Consider the following 25,769-nt stretch of genomic DNA (forward strand, 5'->3'; position numbering starts at 1 on the left):
ATATTTCTTTACAAACTCCATTAATTTGAAAATTTCACTTGTGGTTTGCAATATCCGAAAGCACTCAAATTCGCAGCTATCATCTTCAATATCCTCACTATGAGATATCTCACTATGAGGTATCTGGCCATAAATTATGCCAAGCGTTTTTTAAAGTATCTGGAGGAATATCTTACGATGCTCCACACAGCAGATTTTATGCTAAAATATTTCAAAATTTCTTGAATAGTCTTGCCATTATTCAAGAAATTTAACATTGATTTTAAAATTGCTACTTTATATTTGCATTTCAGATCTCGCACTATTCCGATATATATAAACGTAATAGCAAAATAAAAGGTCTCCGTACTCTTAGTTATTCAATTACGAATATAAAAAAACTGTTTAGGCATCAATGCATGAGTCATTACTCAAGTTGTCGTGTTGATAAACATACGATGATGAAAGCAAAATATAATAAAAAATTATTCGTCAGGTAGAAGAAGTTGTAAAATCAACAATGTTTCCGTGTAGCATGTTTCGGTTGCAGATGTATGTATGCCAAGCAGATACGCAACTATGAAGCCAAATTATTGATCACACAAATTTATGCTAAAATGATTATTTCTTCAGTTATGAGTAGTGCTGAAGGGAAATTAAGAATCACCATTCTCCGCATATTTTCTTATGAGGGGATAAAAATGCGCATGCGTAAAGCATTAAAAAATTTCCTAAAAAAGGTTTTGTTGGGGGCTTTTAAGGTACTCCATTAATTTGAAAATGGCTGGCTTTCGGTTGCTTTTAAGGTCCGGATTTTAGATCATTCCAAATTTTGGACGTTCGGATCTCAGGTTTTGCACTGTATATATATTTTGAAAGATATCAGGATTTGAAATTAACTTTTTAATCCTGTTGTAACAAATATATGGTATAGCATTAATGTAATTTCTTTTAGGTTGAAGTCAAACCATACGTTTTAGACGACCAAATGTGTGATGAATGTCAGGGTTCTCGATGCGGAGGGAAATTCGCTCCTTTCTTTTGTGCTAATGTAACATGTTTACAGTATTACTGTGAGCACTGTTGGGCAACCATTCATTCCCGACCTGGTAGGGAGTTTCATAAACCTCTTGTAAAAGAGGGAGCTGACCGACCTAGAGCTGTACCATTTCGTTGGTGTTGAATAAGTTTTTTCTTTTTAATTCATATATATATGTATGTGTGGTTTAATGGGGACTTTTGTATTTTATGGCTTTTTGTTGTATACTTCGTAAGATATTTAAGTAAGTTAGGTTTTTTTTTTTTTTTCACAAATGTGTATACTTTTAATATGCATCTAGTCATTTTGTTTTTCAGTTTTATATCTATATATTATGTTTATCTATGTGGCTAACTATAATTAAGATATCTGTGTTTTTTATCTCAAATATTAATTTTTTATGAGAAAGTTTTTAATGTAGTTCTAATTATCTTTTTGAGATATGCGTATAATTATCTTCTTAGTTAATTTAAATAAAATATTTTGTTGGTGTTTTATAGATTGTTGTATGTTTATAAACAAAGTGAAAAACTAAGTATGTAAAAAAAATCACATCATTAAAAGAGCACTATGAAAGTTTGCAGAAAGAACACATATTCAAATTTGTGAATTGTATTGTTAAAATCCTTGTATAATTGGTTTTCAGAGTTACCTGTAAAATATTTTATAGAGTATAAATTTGGTAGGCTAAACGAATGAGCAAATCATGTAGTGCTCTAATAGTTGTTAATGGATATATGTTTGTGGGTCAGTGGAAGGTATAATTTTTTATATTCTGCTAAATGCAGAAAATCCAACCTTTGTGTTGGTCATTTGTTTCTTTCATATGTTTTTATAAACTATCAAAAACCTGTCATTTCCTATATACACATATATAATGAAACTGCATAAATTTTCATTCATAAAAATTACATATGGCCGACATAGACAGGTTTCATCCTGTACATAAATGTGGTTTTCATTAAATTCATGTATAGAATTCGTTGGTCTGAATATTGAGAAGAGTTTCTCTCATTAGTGACATATCCTTATTCTCCCAGAATATTTTAAAACAAAGTCCAAATGTATAAGGTATACTAGTTTAAGAATAGGTAAGCTGTATGCTAGAAAGCTGAGTTACTGCTTCATCCAGGTGATGTAGCCATATATTAAGATTTTATATCTTAATGGTGAAGAAAAGTAAAATATTCTGTTTCTTCATGTTCTGCTTATTGGGAACTAGAGTCAAACTTTAGTGAAGTTCAAAATTGTAACTTAACTCTATTGACTCATTATTTAATTTAGTGTATGTCATATGAATTTTTCAGTGCAGTTCTTAGTATCCTGAAAAGATAATTTAATAATTGCAAGATTTAAGCCAAAGGCAAAAAGTAGAGCATTTTAGTTAAAGGAATAATATGTAGATTCATTATAATTTTTCTGTAACTGTGTTTTTGCATTTTATTATATCTATGTGTGTGTATATATAGCATTAATACATATGTGCCAATAATACTAAAAATTTTTGTTCATGTCATTTTTATTTCAACGTTTTGATTCAGTTATTTATAAAGTAAAAGCAGATTTATATGTAAATTGTTCTTAAGCATACAGTGATACTTATTTTTCAATTTGTTTTTTTTTTATATATATATATTATTAATATTTTCGTTTCATTCGAAATTATTGTAAAGTGTTCTATTCCAGAATTCCATGTAACTTTTGAATATTGTAACATATGAACATGCTTTAAAGATTGGAAATTGTTCCTAATGTAATGATATGAGATATTCTTGTATTGGTTGCTAAAATTATCTCATTCATTCTAGCTGCTTTAGAATAGTTACAAAAGCATTCAGTTACTATTTTAAATGTTTTTGTAGCTTTTAACTAAGTTTGATCTATTTTTATATAGTATTTTCTTATCTTTTGAAATTTCATGCATGTTTTTTGCAAAAATTCCTAACATATGAAATCAATATTTCATTGTAGTTGTGAAACTTAAATCTAGTGATAGAAAAATGCATATACAGGAATGCAATAAATATTTATGTCAAAGAAACTTTTATCTGCATACTTATTAAATATTTTGTATTTGTCATCTAGCTATAGTAATATTCCTAATACGTTACTGTATTGACAGATAAAATACGAGATGCAATTTTATGATTTCTATTATATTTATTAAGATCTAAATTATTTATAATTAAGAAGTTTACATGCTGTTTTTTGCTGTTGTAGATGGCGACAATATAATCCTATTTCTGAATATTTATTGCCTCTTGTGAATGATATTTCATATTGCTTGGCATCAGATCGAACTGTTAACTTAGCACATTCTTTACAAGTAGGATTAGGGACAATCAGAAGTAAAGATGTTTTCATGTTACTCTAGACAGTTGATTGTGGATTTGTATCTGCTCTTGTTCTTACACTCTTGACCTTAAATGGAAATATTTGTTAATTATTGTAACATTTTTGTAATAGTGCTTTTTTTAGATAATATTGCTGTAAGTTACTGCTAGAAAATTCATTTTTTATCAATTCACAAACTTTCTGCCTTAGTGTTTCAGCATGGAAGCTCTTGTATGAAATCAGAAATGATCTAGTATCTTTGTAGAAGAAAACTAATATTCATTGCTTTTAGCATTTGATTTTCTCAGTTAAAAATGTGTTTGTGTATGGTATTCAACTATTTGTTCGTTTTTTTTTTTTTTTTTTTTTTTTTTTTTAGGCAGTTTTCTTTTCTTCTTGAAATTTATACCAAAATGTATACTCATTCAGTACCACTTAATAAATAAAATTTGTATTCCTGATTAATTTTACAGAACTGTAATTTCTGAACTTCTAGAAATGTAGAATTATTATAAACTTTTTATTGTAGCTTTAAAAATAAAAACTAATAGCATATTTTCATATTAATATTTTCACATCATTTGTCTGAATTAGAAAAATTGTTTTGCAATTAAAATATATGCTGTATAGTTGTTTTTGATTAGGAAATTACCAAGTTCTGATTGCCTTATTGCTGTTAAATTATGCTAGTACTTTTAAAGAGCATACTGTTCTCATAGGACCCTGAAAGGATTTATACTCTAATATCCTCCTGGCTGCATTTCTTAAGTCTTTCTCAAACAAATAAAAATTGCCTGTATATGAGCAAAAATATCTCCTAAAAAGGTGGTATATGCACCATTACATTCTCTAATTGCATTTGAATATGCATAAAAAAGTAAATGACATTTTTAGTCCTTTGTATATCTTGCACGAATTGATTATGTATTGACAATCTAGAATGACTGTTCAAAATGTAAGTTATTTTGCTTCTTTCTTAATAAATCTTGCCAGTTTTAGTACTACAGTATTTTTAAACACTCATGTAGTAGTAGGAAATATGTTGTCATTAAGCGATCTGAGGATTTATACACTAGTTTTTTTATAACTACTCGTCATGTAAATCCATCATTTTAAATCCTTTTGTGAACTTTATAACTTAGTGCCATGTCTCTAACTACTTTAAAGTACTTTGCTTTTTAAAATTACGTCTCTTTTTCTAGGGCAGTGACTAATGTGCATGATTTTTATAGGCACATTTTTATCATCCCCATTTTTTAATGCTTCTTCACTCCAAGATAAGAAAAAAATTGTCATCTGATAGTTCATGAAAGTGCTCTCTATCCTTAAATGAATAATGTACATATTTTGAAAGAATAAAATAATTTGTGGCCTGGGTGCAATTATATACTTACTTTCACTGTATACTGCAACAGGTTTAGCATTATTCATTATAATTATTGCTAATATGTAGTATTATAGGAAACAAATGTAAGACTGGATTTCTATTTTTATATCAGTATTAACCATTCGATACTTGCTAAAACTGAGAAGTAAAGTTATTTGTTGGAAATTTTTATATTTGTTTAATTTTCTTGTCCTTACTTTAAATTCTTATAATTTGTTTTGATATTTAATAGCTGCTGTATTATAAATTATTAGTTGTAATATTATATTCCTCATGATGTCGGCAGTAATTTGTGCATTATATTAAATTTATGCCTACTTTTTCTGAAATCCTTTGGGATTTATCTTTACCTCTAATGTAGTGTTGCTACAAACTGCTTAAGTTTAGAGTGCATATGAATATTCAAATTTTATGCATGTTTCATGCTAATATTTTTTAATATTGCAAATTATATGTAGTATATTATCAAGTTTAAAATGTGGAATTGTTTGGGGAGATGGTAGTTGGTTTTAAACATTGTGAAAGGGGAATATACTGATCATGTGACAAATATCATATTACACAATTTACAAATGAAAGACTATTCTCAGGAGAATGATAAACAAAACATTTCACTTTTGGCTGTTTTAAATATTGGATTAGAAGTATTAGTGCCTTTGTTAAACTGCATATATAAATATTTAAATTATATGCAGTTGAAAAGGATCTTTGTAAAATATTGATAATTTTGTAAAAAAAGTTACTAATACTTTCTGGGTATCAAATTTATCCGTGTAAATTTGAAGATTTACTGAAGCAAAGGTAATTGTGGATTACAATTAGAAACATATGCTATCTAGAAATTTTATGGTTTCCAGTATGAAAGAGAAAAATTAATAGATTAATAGTAGGAAAAATTAATATTGAAAAGAAATTAATAATTTCATTTTGTTTTATATTCTGCAATCATATAAACTATGAAATCTTTTCTCCATTATAAATTTACAGTTAATAATATAAAACTCATATGCACTTGTGCATACATTTTGGTTATAAAGATTAAAAGAAGAAAATACTGTGTAAAAATAATTGATATAAATAAATTTGCTTATCATGCCTTGTACCTCTATTTTTGTTTCATTTGAACTGATGTTAAGGACAAAGCAAATAGCATATTAATAGCAGTCAACAGAGTTATATGGATTTTCAGCTTCTGTTACTTCATTATAATTGATGCCATATGTGGAAAGCAATTAAATTTGTTGTCTTCTCCCAGTCTTTAAATACTATGCAATAGTGAGGCTTTTTGTATTATAATAGATATTAATATTTTTGATGTATACTGTTTTCTTTGTTAATTAATTTTGTAATGTGTAAAGTATATACATCGAATTTTTGTCTATTATATCTGGGCCTTTAATTGTTTACTGTAATGCGATAAAAAGGTACAAATTTGCAGTTAACTCTTTGCTTAATGAGTAAGTATCCTAATTTGAGTTCCACATATTTTTGTGTAAAATTTATGCATGTGAAGTGAATATAGTTATTTTAAATTGAATTACAGTTCAGTAGAGTTTATCAAAGTAAATTTTTTCATGTTTTGATCACATATAGTTTATGTTTACCTAGTCTAGTATATAAATAATTTAATGTTTGTTATACCTTTTACCTTTTCGTTCATTTTAAAATATTTTCTTCTTATGGGCTGAATTCATATTGATCATTAACTATAAATATCACTGCTCAACAGGATCCTGAGTTTTTCAAAACAAATAATTAATATAAACTTTATCCAGAAATTTGGAAGTCATCAATATTATGTTTGCTTTAAAACCAAGATCTGAAACTGCTGAGAGTTTTTTATTTGCTGATTAAAATGAATAATTAAAATTTATATGTGCAGTTTGATTTTTTTATAATTAAGGAAATTATCTTGCGAGTGGACTATTTAAAAACCTAGTATATGTAAAGTGCCCATAATTGTGGGGTAACTTGCTTTTATCTGGGTAGTGGAATGAAGTGCTTCCCTAAAAAGTTCTGATGTAATTATAGTCATTCTGATTTTTTTTAACATTTATTATGAAATTTTAGCAGAAATATTTTATTTTCTTTACAATGGTATTATAAGGTATTTTCTCCCTTTTTTATGCATGCCATTGTGGTGTAATTGGAAGCATACTCAAGACATTCTCAAAAGGTCCAGAGTTTGAGTCCCAGCAAGAGCACTGTACATTTTTCATTTCTCTTGCTTCAGAAAGAAATGTAATGACTCTACAAGTGGTATCTGAACTAAAAGGTGGTCGATGATAGTTCGTCACCACCAGGATTTGGTGATTGAGTCCCCTAATCCCATTGCCCCTTAAAACGGGGGAGTATATAATGTATTTTCTCCCGCGTTTTCGCACGCCTTCGTAATGAAATTGGAAGCATATTTAACGCATATTCAAGAGGTCAATGGTTTGAGACCTGGCGAGGGCTATTGCACATTTTTCACCTCTCCTGCTTCAAAAAAACCTAATGAATGTACAGTATATTAGGATTTTATATAATACGATCAGTTATTGATAAAAATTAAGGAATTTTCCTTTATTTTTATTAATTGCATTCCATATTTTTATGTGCTAGTCATATGATACAATATTTAAAATTTAACCCATGCGAAATTTATGGATGGGCAAAACTGCTATTTTATGTGATCAGATCAGAATCATTTGCTCACTAAACTGTATTGGTTTTTATGACTTGCCATTCATTAACCATAACCTTGAAAAAAATTGGAAATGACGACTAAATGAATAATGGTTAGGGAGGATGAATCGAACAGCAGAAAGAATTGAATGAGCTGTGGATCAGAATTGGTTAGCAAAGGTGGAGTGAAAAGAATTGAACAAGCAGTGGGATGAGAAGAATAAACTTAATCAAATGCTAACTCCCTGGATTTATTTCTTTCAACAGTAATTTTGTAATTCCCTAAAACCTCCTATCTATATATAGAACTGATGATAAATTTCTAGAATAAAAAAAATGTACAAAAAGTTTGAAAATGATAAAAATTAAACAAATGAGAATAAGCATTCTTTCTCCTAAAATCGGAAACAAACTTTCATGGCATGCTTCTAACAGGAAACTCTTAGTGGATAAATTCTAAAAGAACTATTGCTTTTTTTTTTTTTTTTTTTCTTCTTTATTATTATTATTATTATTATTATTATTATTATTATTATTATTATTATTATTTTTGGTGATTTAGTTAGTGAACGGATAACACATTACTTATGAAAATATCACATTCACCAGAATAGTGCTTTACCAAGTTTGAACAGGATACAGCAGATATGTCTGTATGTTGCTTAAGAAAGCCAGTTTCTATTGCTGTAAGCTAAGATATATGTTATACCTATAGTTCTTCTGAGCTTCTAGTATATAGTAAATTTAGGATCAAAACCAACTAAAGATAATAGTTGCTATTGTAATTTTTGGCAGAGGGTGGTAGTATGCTTATAAATTATATCTAAATATTTAAAATAACTTGAAAATCATATTTTGAAGAATTTTTAAGTAAAAGAAATCACTAAAAATTTCAGAAGCTTTAAGAAACAGTACTTTTAAAATTTTAAATCATCTTTATATTACTTTTAGGACCAGTATCATAGTAATAAACACAAATATTGAAATATATTTCTTCTTTTCCTTTCCAAATCTTTATAACTGTTAATCTATTGACCACCTAATGTCTTACATTGACCCAAGTAAAATTTACTCATTTGAGAAATATGTATTTTGAAAATCTTAGAATTTGTCACTTAGTGTCAAATATTTGCATTTCAAGCATTGCAGTTAGCTATATAATGTCGTATCAACTTTTGATCTAAAACCTTTAAAATAGTCTGACCTTAAGAGCTGTAGCTAAATGCCAAAGTTCTTTCTCCCCTTGTTTTAATGGGATTGGTCTTCAGGCACATATACACCCTGACAATCCTATGTTTATGCAAAATGAAGAAACAAATTCCTGTTGTGTGATATGCAGTCAATTTACTGCATTGATTACATATCAGCCAGCTGTTTTTTGTTAATGTTTTCTTTTTGAATTCCTTGTGGTAACATTTTACTTTCATCAGAAAGTAAAGTGAGAGCAGTGCTAATAATAGTTTTGAAAGCTCTCGAGCTTATGCTTAAATTAATGGATATTGCTGATATCTTTTGAACTGTAATCATTTCATATGCATATTTTTTCATTATTTGTTTATTTATTTAGTCACTTATGTTAATTTGAAATGATGAATTCAAACGAGCAAAAACAGAGCATGTAAACTATTGAAATGAAACTTCGATTTTGATAATGAAAGATAATTTTTGTTTTGATGATGAAGGATCAGTTAACACATTCACTGCCAAACCTGGTATGGTGCATGCAGTCACGCATGCCAAGATCCTGTCTTCACTTTTGTGCTTTTGAATTATTTTCTTTTGTTTTATTGTTTTAATAACTAATAACCTTTGGCAGTAAATAAATTGACATAGTTACAGTTCATCATAGTCAAATTTCAGCATAATATAATAAAGATCTCTTTTATTTGATTCAGAAGTCAAACAACAAAAATCAGCATTAATTCACAAAATTTTCACAGGACTAGTTTCGATGGTTTTACCGAACCATCATCTTCAGCTGCAAAACCGCAAATGAACAAGATAGGAAATAATGTTTAGATAAGATAAGAAAGCCTGGACAAGAATAAGCAAGTGGCGCCATCTGTTGGCGAAACCAGAACTAAAACATAATTTCTCTAAAAGCCGAAGGCAAATTTGGATTGGAATTAGGATCGTTAACTAGAACAGAAAGATTTTTATGAATGTGAAATGCCTCTAGAAAATCCAGTTCTCCAATGGAAGATGTTTTTTGAATAATTTTGGCAGCAGAAAAATTAAAAGTGTGATTTTCGGACCAACAATGTTGAGCAACAGAAGACTTCTGTGTTTCCTTTTTTCTAACATATGCCTCATGTTCTTTGACGCGAAATTTTAAGGCTCTCTTAGTTTGGCCAATGTAAATTAAACCGCACTGGCAAGGAATCCTATAAATACCCCAGGAATTCATATCCGGAATGGGGTCCTTGAGTATAGAATTTGGAATTTTATTGATGGGAGAGTAAACAACCCGAAAGTTAAATTTCTGCAAAATATGTGCAACTTTATAGCTAATTGATGGAAAGAAGGGAATGACAACAGAATTTTTATAATCTCCTAAAATAAGAGTGTGGCTTTTAGTGTGTTGAGATGAGAATTTTTTAACTGCTTGATTAATAATGTTGGGTGAAAAGCCCCTGTCAATAGCTATTGCTTTTAAATAATTTAGTTCTTCATCAAGGGATAGTTTGGAGGAGCAAACTTGAAGAGCACGGAAAACATAGGAATAAAATGAAGCTAACTTTTGTTTAGTCGGATGACATGATTTAAAGTGTGGTGGAAGGCAAACCGATGAAGGTTTATGGTAAACTGTAGTACTGAAGTTGGATGTGTTACGTGTGACCAGAATGTCGAGAAACGGAAGAGAATTGCAAGTCTCAAGTTCAAAAGTGAACTGAATAGCAGGATCAATAGAATTCATTGTTGAAAGAACTCCATTTAAATCATCTTTATTACCTTCAAACAGGGTAAAAGTATCGTCTACGTAGCGGAACCATGCCGGGAAGTTTAAAGTTTCAAACAATTTTGATTCATAATAATGCATGTAGATATCAGCCAGGATGGGACTGAGGGGGCTTCCCATGGCTAATCCCTCAGTTTGCTTGTAATATTTATTTTGGAAAACAAAATGTGTTTGTTTCAAACAGAGTTGAGTGAGAGAAATTAGATCATCAATTTCGATGCAAGAGAAATGAAATTCGCGAAGTCTGGTTTCTAGACATCTTAATGCACCCTCCACTGGGACATTGGTGAATAATGATTTTACATCAAAAGAAACCATGAGTAAATTACGAGGAGAAATGTTTTTAACCTTTTTTACAAACTCTATTGAATTTTTTATTGTGTAAATGTTATTGTCTAATAGAGTGGAAAATCTAGAAACTAAATATTTAGCTAATGGATACGAGGCAGTACCTAAATTTGATACAATAGGGCGGAAAGGAATACCACTTTTATGAATTTTGGGAAGAGCATATAATCTGGCACAATTCGCAACAGATGGGATAAGCGAATGTTTTAAGTTGCTTGAAATGATTTGCGAAGATTTGATCGCAGTTTTTATTTTGGATAAGTCCGAAAGTGAACTTATCCGAAATAAAAACTGCGATCAAATCTTCGCAAATCATTTCAAGCAACTTAAAACATTCGCTTATCCCATCTGTTGCGAATTGTGCCAGATTATATGCTCTTCCCAAAATTCATAAAAGTGGTATTCCTTTCCGCCCTATTGTATCAAATTTAGGTACTGCCTCGTATCCATTAGCTAAATATTTAGTTTCTAGATTTTCCACTCTATTAGACAATAACATTTACACCATAAAAAATTCAATAGAGTTTGTAAAAAAGGATAAAAACATTTCTCCTCGTAATTTACTCATGGTTTCTTTTGATGTAAAATCATTATTCACCAATGTCCCAGTGGAGGGTGCATTAAGATGTCTAGAAACCAGACTTCGCGAATTTCATTTCTCTTGCATCGAAATTGATGAGCTAATTTCTCTCACTCAACTCTGTTTGAAACAAACACATTTTGTTTTCCAAAATAAATATTACAAGCAAACTGAGGAATTAGCCATGGGAAGCCCCCTCAGTCCCATCCTGGCTGATATCTACATGCATTATTATGAATCAAAATTGTTTGAAACTTTAAACTTCCCGGCATGGTTCCGCTACGTAGACGATACTTTTACCCTGTTTGAAGGTAATAAAGATGATTTAAATGGAGTTCTTTCAACAATGAATTCTATTGATCCTGCTATTCAGTTCACTTTTGAACTTGAGACTTGCAATTCTCTTCCGTTTCTCGACATTCTGGTCACACGTAACACATCCAACTTCAGTACTACAGTTTACCATAAACCTTCATCGGTTTGCCTTCCACCACACTTTAAATCATGTCATCCGACTAAACAAAAGTTAGCTTCATTTTATTCCTATGTTTTCCGTGCTCTTCAAGTTTGCTCCTCCAAACTATCCCTTGATGAAGAACTAAATTATTTAAAAGCAATAGCTATTGACAGGGGCTTTTCACCCAACATTATTAATCAAGCAGTTAAAAAATTCTCATCTCAACACACTAAAAGCCACACTCTTATTTTAGGAGATTATAAAAATTCTGTTGTCATTCCCTTCTTTCCATCAATTAGCTATAAAGTTGCACATATTTTGCAGAAATTTAACTTTCGGGTTGTTTACTCTCCCATCAATAAAATTCCAAATTCTATACTCAAGGACCCCATTCCGGATATGAATTCCTGGGGTATTTATAGGATTCCTTGCCAGTGCGGTTTAATTTACATTGGCCAAACTAAGAGAGCCTTAAAATTTCGCGTCAAAGAACATGAGGCATATGTTAGAAAAAAGGAAACACAGAAGTCTTCTGTTGCTCAACATTGTTGGTCCGAAAATCACACTTTTAATTTTTCTGCTGCCAAAATTATTCAAAAAACATCTTCCATTGGAGAACTGGATTTTCTAGAGGCATTTCACATTCATAAAAATCTTTCTGTTCTAGTTAACGATCCTAATTCCAATCCAAATTTGCCTTCGGCTTTTAGAGAAATTATGTTTTAGTTCTGGTTTCGCCAACAGATGGCGCCACTTGCTTATTCTTGTCCAGGCTTTCTTATCTTATCTAAACATTATTTCCTATCTTGTTCATTTGCGGTTTTGCAGCTGAAGATGATGGTTCGGTAAAACCATCGAAACTAGTCCTGTGAAAATTTTGTGAATTAATGCTGATTTTTGTTGTTTGACTTCTGAATCAGTATTTATTCGGCGTGTTATTGTCTCTTTTATTTGTTGTGATCTTCAAAATATGTCATCAACAGATATATTTTTCATCCTAAGAATTAAGTTATTGCATCTGCATTTTAATAAATAAATGGGTCCGTTTCAGCATGCCAAATGTATTATTTAGCTCCCCTTCATCAAATACCTAAACAGTAACACGATCAACTACGACTATTCCTATAGCTGGCAAATAAACTCAGTTTGTCAACTATGAGTATTTTCGTAATTGGCAGCGAATATGTTAATATCATCTACTAAACTGAATGTTGCTTAAAACAAAAGCTGAAATCATAAAACAATGTGAAAACTCTTAATATTTGTTTAAGTAAGTAAAAATTGATATGTAACTCTTTAAAATCTCATTCATAATTTATAAATGTTACTTTTCATGCTTTTACTGATTAAAAAACTATTCATTTATTTCACCTGAGGTAGAAACCAGTTTATCGACAGACCTGTGTATGTGTGTGTATATAAATATAGAGAGGAAACGAGATGGATATTAAAAAAGTAAACCTTGAACTGAGGATGTATCTTAATTCGGCATTAAACGTGACATTTATTACAAAAAGCAAAAAGTTTTGGTTGTATTTGGTTATTGCTTATCTCTTTTGCATTTGAAATATCCTCAGCATTTTTATTTTTTAAGTACAGTTCTGCTTTGTTTTAAAGTTTATAATGCTATTTTACCGTAGCTTCATAAACATAAGTGAATTCATTAAACGCAGTCTTGTCACTTCAAATGCTATCAAATATTTTTTGGCACTAAAGCTTTATTTCCTTTAGTGGAGATGGCTTTCATTATTTTTTTCACTATAACTGCTTATGCCATCAAAATTGGATACTTCATCTTATTCCATTGGTGTGGTTTTATATGCTTCAAACCACACCAATGGAAATAAACATTAATTGGGGACACAGAAAAGGAGCCTTCCATTAACCTTAGCTAACACTCATGGGGTCCAGAACATCTGTTTGTTATCTCTAGTGTCCACTTAACGAGAATGTGATATCTGCATACCATTTCCTCTTACAAACAGAAGTCTTTAAAACTTCTTTAATAAGGATTTAATAACATGAGCAATGTTTAAAGATAATAATGTGTAATTAGATATTTCTGAATGAATAAATTCGAAAATGAATTTTAAAAATGAAATTAATATGCAATTTGAATGAAAAAGGGACTTATCCTCTGTTTTTAACACAGCAAATATAGCAAGGAAGATGCATACTGATACAGAAATCATTTAAAACATCTGTGAAACAGTTTTACATCTTTTCTCTATGTCCATTCTTTTTTATATCATTTTTTATCTTGATGGTTGTAATTGCATCAGAATCTAAGTGGTTCTTGTAAGTGCCTCAGTAAATCTCAGTACATATTTGCTACTTAGCACATGACTTGCATCATGAGCTTCCATTTGCGTTAAGTCCGCTACCATATTCCTTGTTTTAAAAGTCTTTGCTAGGATCTTTTTGGACGTCGCTCATCTTAAAGGAGATCATTCTTTTGTCCATTAGTGTAATATAGCTGCCAACTCTCCTGGTTTATCTGGGAGACTCCCAGTTAATTTTTAGTCTTTACTAATGCAAAGGTTTTTCAACAACAAATAAAATTTATTGAATTAATTGAACTGAAGTTGGGCAAATTTCTTACCTTACTCCTGATGGTCATCTGCATAATTTTTTATTACATTTTATTGCATCTCTCTGAAGATTCAATTTGTATTTAATTTTGTTTTGTATGGTACATTACTAAGTTTATTCAAGCACTAGTATATGTATTAGTTATTAATTTTATTTTCAATGCGCTTAAAAATACTTTGATATATTCAAACTTTCCTTACTCAGAGTTTCTTCAGTTTAATAGTCTAAGAAAATTATTAAACGAAATTAGCTAAAGAACATAAAAATTTAGAATATCTAATTAAATATTTATACATTTTAGTCAGTTGAATAATCTGAATCATGCATTATAAAGCAAATTTAAATCGAGTTCTTTTGAAATGCTGCTGCCCCACAGTGCGAAAACCTCCCAGTTTTTTGTGCTTCGAGGTTGGCAGCTATGGTATGAAATTATGATTTAAGGAAAATTATTAGTTAACATTCTTCCATCTCCTTTAACGAGCTTTATAATATGACGATATCCTTTTTCAAGGGTCTTAAAATTAAAGATTGTCCATTAATGGAAGTTCTGTGTAGTAAAGTGGATTGTCCTTCAAAATTAGTACCTTTTCTGTAAAATTTTTCATGTTTATCTGGTAAAATCTCTACATTTTTGTAAAACTTTTGATCTAAATAACTTATTCATCAAACATAATACAAGTTGTGGCAAAATTTATTATATGTTAATAAAATAATATCATAAGCAACAGCTGCTCTTTATTTTTACTGTTTACGTCAAATAGTATTTGCAGGAATGCCATTTGTAAACCTAGTGCTTGAATGTGACCTTGGGAAAAATTCAGAAGAAAGTTGCTTTTAACAGCATAATTAATTTTATTGACTATGAAACCTGTTCTATGCTGGAACTGTATGTAAAAGCTCTAGGTAAGTAAATCGATTTGTGCCAAGTTTTAAAAGGCTGAAGTTGGATTGAGTATTAACACAAACATATAAGTAATCTCTGCCTTTAATACGACTGAGATAAACTGATTAATGCCTGATGTAAAACTGCCATGGCAAGAAATAATGTGCCTTTTGTTTACATGTAACTTGCATTGAAATGGGGGAATACGAATTTTTGCAATTACAAAGTTCATTGGTTTTTTAGGGGGTTGGGGTTAGGGCTTATTTTATTGAAAGGAAATGAAAATAATGCCTTTAAAAAAAAATCATTAAAGGGAACTGAAAATGTTTCAAGAAGCATGACTCCTTAATGATTCAGACATTTATTTTTCTAAAAAGTTAAACTCTCTGAATGAGACTAAGAGGTACAAGGGACGTTTTTAAGAATCTTTTTTCGGTTCCAGCCCCCCCCCCTTTTTTTTTTTTTTAAAATACTTATTCAAGATTCTCTCTCTCTCTCTGCTTTTTTTTTTTTTTTTTTTTTTTAAATTTGGTACCACAAAATCGTATGTAGTTACTAATCTCGTAAGCTCTTTTTTTTTAAATGTGTGTGTGTGTTTTTAAAAGGGCGTACTGATATTTAATATGTTTAAATAGAGGAAGTAGCTGAGCGAGAATAAATATTAATTATCTTTGCACCCAGTCATGATTTAAATGAAGGAAAAATACTCCAGGTTCCTCAGCATAATAAAATTGAAAATTTATTATAACTGTTCAATTAGTTAAAAACCTTTTATGGGTGATTATTTTTTATAACGTTTTAAATAATTCCAAAGAAATATTAATGATATGATCTTTTGGCTTAGTTCCCACACTTTTTGTGTCTTATGTTCGTATGTTCTAATAATTCCTTTTGCATATCTCATTGCTGTAGACAGTTGTTTTTCTACTGATCTTTGCGCTTTCTAAATTGTACGTACTTCAGTTATGTCAAATATTAATAGTTAGTTTATAGACATAAAAATTTGTTGGGCCCTGAGCTATTCTTTTAGTAGAAATGATTTTTTATTTTATTTATTTATTAAATCCAATGTGTTCATATGTGTGACTGATAGAAAGCATTTAGAGTTACAGATCTTAAAAATCTTCATGGAAAATTTTTTAAAATGTTCTGTAGCTAAGTACAAAAGGCTGATATCTGCTGTTGAAATGAAGAGCATATATTTTAAATCATAGCATATTTTCTACCATAATTTGTGCTCATTAAGTCAAATGTTTGTTGATATATATCCTTCAGTAAATGTTTATAAAGAAATTCTCTTAACTGTTTAAATATGTATTTATTTATACATTAACAGAATTTTTAAAGCAGTATCTATTTTTTCCTGCACAAAATCAACATAGTTTATTTTCTTAATAATACAAATAGTTATTAATCAATGAAAAATTAGGATATATTTTGTTCCTCTCTTTTTCCTCTCTCTCCCCGCCCCAGTTTATTAAAGATATTAGGTAACAAAAATTTATATATAAGCATATTTTTGTAAGTCTTTAATACAATTTAGGTTTAATTTTATTTAGTGGTTGCTGTGCCAAATACTTCTATTTTTTAGCTGCATAATTACTACTTAATTTTAAAATGTATATTGTGTTTCTGTATATTTTGACATTGAACAATGTTGGTTACATGCTTCTTTTTAGACAAACTATAGAAGATATAAATATTGCTATGTTTTGTAATTATATTTTGTACTATCAATAACAAGCAAATTCTGTGAAATGAAGGATGAGGGTGAGCTTTTTAAAAACTTTTTTATTGTCATAGAAATGAAATAACACAGAAAAATATATCTTTTTAAGAACCCTTTGTATGTAATGTTAAATTTTCTCAAGATTTATAACATTTGACATTTTGTATTTTTCTGGTTGTTGTAGTATTGCTTGGTGGATGTTAACATTTCTTGATCTCTTGAACGTTAGCAGCACAGTTTCACCATAGATGGGACTTATTTTTTGTATGGTGCTACACATTTTTGCAAGCATAGCTTCAAATGAAGCACAGAATGAAAGAACTATTTTGCTAAGTGGGGTGAGTGCAATTAATAGGAATCGTTCACAAAATATCATGACTACAGTTGCAAATAAATTTAAAAAATAAGGTGGGATTTTGTATGACATCAGTCATTTGGCTTGTGATATGTTGTGATATTTTATAGATGCTGAAATAATGTACATAGCTAGTGTTTTGTACAAAAACAAACAAAAAACTTGTACTTAAAGCAGTAAATTTCATTAGCTGTAGCAGTTTTCTATTAATAACTAAAGTATTTAAGAATTTGAGGATTGTGTATTTTGCATAGTTCAAACTGCTGTGTATTAACTGTCTTAAAGCTGAACATGAAGCTATGTATTTTCAATGGTTAACATTTATCACTGCATTTACAAGTATACTTTTCCACACTGAAACATTTTTAATAAAATGATTTGATATTTTGTATACTGTTTGCAACTAGGTTCTGTTTGTGTGGCATTGACTATTAAATATAGCAATAACTTATGATTTTTTGTACATAAGCGAACTAGAAAAAATTTCAAAGCCAGAATTTTTTTTTAATGTGTCTGAGTTGTGTGAAAAGGTGACTTCTTATATGTAGTTTTATACCTAAAACCCCCAGTATTGTGTGAATAAAAATTAATTGTTAAGTGTTATGTTGTGTGATTGATGTAATAATTTTTTTGCCTGTATACAAGCAAGTTTATGATCGAATTGTATTCGAACTGGTAGTAAATTAATAATGATTTTGTGAACGATTCCTAAAGCCAAGGTTGATATTCTCTAGAACTGTAACCATCCATAGCTGCTACACAATTTTTGACTGGTAGCAGTGTTCAATGTGTTGTGTACTGGGAATAGTATTGTTATTAGAGGCAAAAAAGGTCCTCCATTTCATTTGTGATATATATTTCAGTTGGCTAGATTGCCAAAAACTGGAATGATTTTTTTTCTCCAAAAAATAGAAAGAAAAATAAATTTTCGTCGTTATTGATCTGCAAAGGCATTGTCTACTTAAAATTTCACTGGCTATTTTAGAGGTAGGAAAATATGTCAGTTTTAGAGGCTTTGGTGGACTTCTGAATATGTAATATTAGGTAAGAGAAATGCATGTATTAAAAATTTTGTAGTTTATAATAATTACACACATATAACAGCTGTATGTTTCAAATGAGAAAGCTTAGATCGCCGCATTCATTTTACTCAAACTGGAAAAGTAATGGTAGCTGAATGAATAAAGCTTTTCCTTTTTAACATTTTATTCACCAATTTAAGGCAGTCATCAAATTCTCAAACTGATTTTTATGATGATTGTCCACCTGAAGCATTTAGAAGAATGGTAAATTTGAATTGAGGGCTTAAATTGGGATATTGTCTAGTCAGTCTTCTGCAAATCCCAGTGAAAAAGGAAATTTAAAAAAATATATTCTGTTAATAAATGTGCCTTTCCTTCATTGACGTCATTAATCTTGTTGCCATTTAGATTCAAATACTCTGTTGAAGGTACTTTTTAAAAATTAATATGTATTTAATATTATCTTCAACTGTTGTGTAGCTAATAATGCTACAGATACATAGATACATATCATACAAATTTACTAATGGCTTTCTTCATTTAGCCACTGTTATCAGTTTCCAGTTGTCTTTCCATTTATACTCATTATTACCTCTTGTTCTGTACCTTGTGTGATATTTTCTTGTTCATCAAAAGCATTGTCTTTTTGTGAATACATTTCATCTTGTAAGAATTGTAGAGTTAGTTGTTTATATAGCATTTTGAATGTTTATTTGTCTCAGCTGAACTGATTGCTACAGTTTTTAATATATTACATTTCATAACTATGAAAGGATTTGTGTTTTGTTGTTTTATAAACTATGAATTTGTATATTTTTTGTTATTTTGTTCCACAAAGTGTGGCAACAACAGATCTTTGGGTATTGAGCAAATACAAGTGATTCATAATATCGGCAATGAAAATCTGATTGTATAACTCTCAAGATTATTGTGTGCTAGTTACTTATTGTAGTTCAAATAAAAGCACTAAAAATGTAGAAATTTGTTTTTATTTTTAAAACACCGATCTTAACATTTGACTGGAGTAAATAAATATGCGGGGAAAAAATATGCTAACTGATGAAAAAGAATTTGAATAAGTATATTGTCAGCAACTATTGGTCTTCATTCATGCTCTTTACAATGCAAGAATACAATCTGACGCACTGCATCTTTCGTTTACGAGTTTTTGGGAAAACTGAAGTTGACAATAAAAGCATGTACATGAAGTAGAAGCATTTATTGAAATTGAAAACTGGTAATGGTTTTATAGAGGCACTAAAATTTTTCATTATAGTTCCAATAAACGTTTATAGTTCGTGTCTTGTTTGATAATTAAAACGCGTATGTATATGGTGCTTCAAAAAGATAACTGAACTAAATATATCTATATAGTTCCAATTGTCACGTCAGATACTTAAATATAAGAAATTTTTAACTTTGATGCGGGCTTTCTACGTAGCAGATTCCAATTTAGGCAGTGGCGTGGCTAGAGGAGGCTGTCCGACTCGGGCGGCATGTGAAACATTTGTAGAGATTAGTCATAAGGATCGTCGAGTTAAGTGAAGAGTAATGAGATTCTGAATTGGCACAGGGAATTAATTTTAAAAATAAAAATAGTTTTTTCTGTAGATGACGTATTTAAAGAAATCCCCACCAGATTTCAACATCTACGTACTTTTGTCATACCGTTTTTATTTTATCAAAACTTCTGACTGAAAATTGCAAATATCTGCTAAATTATGATCGCGGTTACATTAATAGGGAAACATTTCTCGATAATGGAAATAACGGTTAATTTTCGTTATTGCTAGCAGTGCAGGATTTACGTATAAGCTAAAAACGGTATAGCTTAGCCCCCCCCCCAAAATATAGTATAACAGACGTATAAAGAGCCCCATATCTCAAATAACTTAGGGCCTTATCAAGTCTAAATCCGGCTCTGATTGCTAGGGAAAGCAAAAAAGGAAAGGCGGTCTTGTTGAAGTTTGGCAGTTTATTCTAAAATACGGTTTTCAGAACAAAGTTTCAAATAATCTAATATGCGAATTTTTCTTACAATTGCTGTAAGTATTCCTAGTTGTCAGAAGAGTTTTCTAAATAAAAAATCATTTTAGAACTACAAATGTTTAATTTTGCATTTAAGAAATATTTCTGTACTGTCAGCATAAAAGAAGTCCAGCAGGCATTAAATTAAATCGATGGAATATCGTGCATAATGTTTTTAAATTTCTGTGGCATATGCTCAGACTGAGAATGTCAAACAGGGCCCAATAAATAGGTTCTGCATGCTTTTATAGAGGACTGGAAAATAAAATACATCTTCTGTTTTGAAATGACATCAAAAGGACGAATTTCTAGATTTCATTACAAATACTTTATATATTGCAGTCCAATGCACAAAGACTACGGTTAGTATTGGAAAAAATGCACAACCCAAGCTGTACGGCATGTATATTATATTTAATTAATGAGAATAAGAAAGTGTAATAAACAAATAATAACATTGTGATGTATGGGTGACGCCACCAACAAGATGTATAGAGGGCGCTGGTTCTCAATCTGAATGCGCCAAAAAGTTTAGTTTCGAAGAGGGAGACCGAAAGAGACAGTGGCGTAGCTAGGGTGGGGCAAGGGGGGACATCCGTCCCCGGGCGCAGCATCTAGGGGGCGCCAACTTGATGATACACATTTCAGAATGAAATGTTTTCCATTCTTGGAACACAGAAAGGGGCGCAAAATCTTTAGGGGTCCCCGGGCACTGAAAACCTTAGCTACGCCTCTGGAGAGAGAGGTCATAGGGAAGGCTCGTAGGAGCCATTAATGAAACCGAAATTAACTTGTATTACTTTATATATTTGAGTTATTAGTATTGTAGTTTTAGTACTAGTTTGTGCTATAAAAGTTCAAAATACAAAAAGCTGGAGTTATTTCTCGATGATTCAGAGGAGGAAGAAAGGAGGTATTACAAGCTCTCTCAGTCGAACCAGAGCTTTAGATGACGGCAGAGAAGCAGGTAGGAAGCTTTTGATTTTATTTACTTAAAGTATAGATGTATTGAAGATATATGTATGTAGGGTTCTCTTTTAAATCAGAGCATGAGAGCTGGAACGTAGCATTTTTAAATATGCTTTTATTTAACGATAAGAAATAAAAATAATAAAGATAAACTAAGTAAAGATTAAATGTTGAATGATTCATGTAATGATGCACAATCACAGACAGTCCTTTCACACAGAGTTCCTCCGGCGTTGATAGAATACATTAGTACACAGCTAGTTTTAAATAGTATGATCATCTAAAGTCACTTGGGCACGAAAGAAGACCGTCTGTCTTCTTCAACTCTTGAAGACGAGCGAGCCGTCTGCTCGCATCTCCACTCACATCCACGTCTGGACGCGATCTGATGCTGTCTGGAATGATTCTTACTGCGCTGTGCGGTGATGACGTCAGCTGGTACTTCGCTAAGTCGGCATCGGGCGTTGATGATTTCCACAGCTTCGGCCAGCCTGAAGAGGCATCGTCCTCGATGTCTGTTGAATGGACATCACCATCATGTACCTGCAAAGAGAATTTAAAAAAGAAAAAGAGAGTATCAGGTCCTTAGGTTTTGAGCTGATACAAACATCAAATCAATTTGACCATGCCTTCATATGGTCAGCCGCAGTAGATGTCAAATTCGGTCCTTCGTGGCATCCTACTTTTTCGACTTCATATCTGTCATTTGGTCTAACAGCTATGATTTTATACGGTCCATGAAATTTTGGTCGTAGTTTCAAATCAGTTCCATACTGAGTTCTCTGTATGGCTGCCAAGTCGCCAATCTTGTACAGTTTCGGTTTCTTACGTTTTTTGTTAAATTGTCTTCGATTCTCTTCTTGAATCTTCAAAATGTTGTTTTTCGCATCTTCTCTCATTTCATCACGTTCTTGCATCAATTGCTTTAGATATTCTTCATTCAATATCTCACTAATTCTCAGATCTTCTTTGTTCTTCATGTCCGTGCGTATGAGAAGCTCAAACGGTGAATATTTCGCACTTCTCGTAGTTGTACTGTTGATTATCCTCTGGACATCTGGAACATACCTAAACCATTTCGTTGAATCCTCATGTGATAATTTCGACAAAACAGGAATCAAAATTTTATGGATTCGCTCAATCTGTCCGTTACCTCTTGGAATACCGGTAGTAATTTTGACATGTTCTGTACAATACGCTGAAAATTCTTTCGATGTAAAGGCACTACCTCGATCTGAAATGATTCTGGCTGGATTTCCAAATACAGTCTGTTGTTGCTTCAATTTTGAAATAACTTTTTGCGTAGTTGGTGATTTCACTGGATAGAACCAAGTAAATTTCGTAAAAGCATCGATCACAGTTAGAATGTGTTGGTATCTCTTGTTCGTTGATGGAAAAGGTCCAATAAAGTCGACATGGTACGTATTCAAAGGAACGTTTTCTTTCGGTACAGCATGAAGAAATCCTTCTGCTTGTCCTTGCTTCTTGTTGTACAGTATACATTCTATACAGTTAGCAATTACTTTTTCAACTTTGCATTTCAGTCTGGAAATATGGAATTTTTGCTCAACAGCATTCACAGTTTTATCTACAGCAAAGTGGCCCTTTTTATGTACTTTCTGTATGATTTCATTCTGTAAGGATTCTGGCACTACTAGCAGATCTTTACCATTATCAAATTTGTACAAAGTATCATTTCTCACGAAGAATCCATTTTCTTCTCCCTTCTCAACTAAATTCTTTATCAATTTCACATGTTCATCTTCATTCTGTTGTTGTGCTAACCGAATCTTCTCAGTTACATCGGATGTGTATGATGTTAAAATTAAAGCATTTCTACTTAGAGCATCAGCTTGTTTCATTTGGTTTTCTGAACTATGTACAATTTCGTAATCGAATTCTTCAATAAACATTGCCCATCTTGCAATCTTAGGAGTTAAATCTTTCTTATCTAAAGTTTTCTGAAAAGCACTACAATCAGTTGCAATTTTGAATTTAGACCCTAACAAATAGTTTCTAAACTTCTTCAGAGCTTCTATAACTGCAAGGGCTTCGAATTCGTAACTACACAGTTTCTCTTGCTGCGGTGAAGTCTTCTTACTCATATACTGAATTGGGTGATAGTTACCATCATCAGACAATTGGAGTAATACCGCACCAAAGCCTTGACTACTAGCATCAGTATGTGAAGAATAAAGATAGCAAAATCAGCTTACCTTTTATGCACTCAGTAGCAACAGTTGAGTCTCCGAAGCTATTGTTGATGATGAGAGGGATTTATCCATAAATAATACGATGCAGATTTAAACACTAAAAAACATATTTATTAAACTGCAACTAAAATAATATAAGCGTTAAATACATTAATGTTAACACAAGCACAAACAGAAGCTTAAGTAATATCTCAAGAACAAGAGGATGATGGGATATATTAATATCACGTGATTAACATAGTTGACGTGTTTGACGCCCGTGTGTCTTGCCATTTTTAGGGTTGCCAGAAATGAGTTAGAAAACATTTTATTTATTTATTCTCAAATGCTTGATTAATTTACAACAATCCCCCCTTTAATCATTTATTTGGGAAATATTGGAAATCAGATTAAGCTCACTTCTTAATTTCAGAACTTTTGGTTTGGGCAATGGCTTAGTAAAAATATCTGCAATCATAGAATTTGTATTGCAGTAAGTTATCTCGATTATCTTATTTTCTTCCATTTCCCTTAAAAAGAAATATTTAACATTAATGTGCTTTAACCTAATATTCATTTTCCCCTGTTTTATAAGAGCTATTGTGGACTTATTGTCCTCAAATACCTTAATGGGTAGTTTTTGAGTTATTCCAAAATCTTTAAGGATATCTAATATCCATTTGAGCTCTTGAGCACCAGTGGCTGCAGAAATAAGCTCGGATTCGGTAGATGATAGGGAAACACAATTTTGTCTCTTTGTGGACCAAAATATTGGGTTATTTCCTAAGAAAAATAAATTTCCACCTGTTGATCGTCTGATGGTTAAATCAGATGCATAGTCAGCATCCATATAACAGGAAAGTGTTGGTGTGCTATCAGAGTCAATTTTCAGGCAAATGTCCTTTGTAGAGTTGACGTATTCAATCACTCTTAGAACTGCTTTCCAGTCTTTCTCATTTGGAGATTCGTTTTTCCTGCTTAATAGATTTACTGCAAGAGTAATGTCCGGTCTAGTTACAGTGGCTATGTATAATAAGGCTCCAATGGCTTGCCTGTACTTTGTATTGTCCACTGGTGAAGAGATGTCCTCTTCCTTTGGATAAGAAGTATCCATTGGTGTGTAAGATGGTTTGTGGATATCTGGACAAACTATCTTCTTCAATTTTTCTATTTTTGGTTTTTGACTCAATAGAAACTTGTTTTTATCTCTTTTGATGTTGATTCCTAAGTAGTTTTTGATTTCTCCTGAATCTTTTGCTTCGAAGAATTCATTGAGAGATTTGATTAGCCTTTTGATTTTTTCTTCACTTTTGCATGCTATAAGGATATCGTCGACATAGACAATAATCATTATCGTGTCATTTCCATCCCTCTTTAGAAACAAGCATGGGTCTGCCGTACTTTGCGAGAAGTTACTATTCTTTAATACTTCTTAAACATTTTTATTCCATGCTCTAGCAGCTTGCTTTAATCCATAAATAGCTTTTCTCAGTTTGCAAAACTTCTCCTCTTGTCCAGGTTGAACAGTGCCTTCTGGCTGTTCCATGTATATTTCTTCTTCTAAATTTCCGTGTAGAAATGCTGTAGTAAAGTCTACATGCCTGACATGCATTTTACCATATGCTGCGACAGCAAGAAAAGTTCTGATAGTTGTATGTCGAACTATTGGTGCAAAGGTATGATCATAATCAGTTCCAAATATTTGACTATAACCTTTAGCAACTAGTCGCGCCTTGTAACGAATGACTGTTCTATCTTCGTTTTCTTTCAGATTGAAAATCCATCGACAGCCAAAAGGTTTCTTTCCTATAGGAAAATCAACCAGTTCCCAAGTTTTATTTCGGGATAAGGAATTGATTTCTTCGTCAACTGCGAGTAACCGCTTTTCCTTTTCTTCGAAATTCAATTTATCCAAGTCTTTAAAATTCTAAGGTATGGTTTTGATTGTGTTTGTTAGGAATCCTAGACGTTCTAGTGGTATTCCCTTCGTTTTCCTTTCTGATCGTCTTGGCTCTTCCTTGGATACAATTTTGTGATTTTCTTCAGTTTCTTCATCATCTTCAACATCGTCAACTTTTGGATGAAGAGAAATTTCAACAGTTTCATTCGCTGATAATTCTTCGACAAACTTTACAATTCTACTGATAATTATACGGTTTTCACCTGTATAGATTATGTACCCCTTTGACCGTTGATCGCAACCGACAAAAATTTCTTCAATCGCTTTCTGGTCTAATTTTTTACGGTTT

The 25,769-nt window shown here is 31.2% G+C and overlaps 1 protein-coding gene across 1 annotated transcript in view; it reads left to right on the forward strand.

Annotated features, from left to right (window-relative positions):
• Positions 1–9,382, forward strand: part of LOC118183832 (cytoplasmic polyadenylation element-binding protein 2-like) — a 141,984-nt gene extending 132,602 nt beyond the window's left edge. The window contains exon 11 of the mRNA XM_085810109.1: positions 935–9,382. Coding sequence (XP_085666235.1) covers positions 935–1,162 — 228 coding nt within the window. The 3' untranslated portion in view covers positions 1,163–9,382. The remainder of the gene's footprint in view (positions 1–934) is intronic.
• Positions 9,383–25,769: the final 16,387 nt, after the last annotated feature.

The sequence above is a fragment of the Stegodyphus dumicola genome, chromosome X2 (assembly GCF_044657685.1).
Source record: "Stegodyphus dumicola isolate Sdum_Otavi_A_Nest chromosome X2, ASM4465768v1".
Lineage (NCBI taxonomy): Eukaryota > Metazoa > Arthropoda > Arachnida > Araneae > Eresidae > Stegodyphus > Stegodyphus dumicola.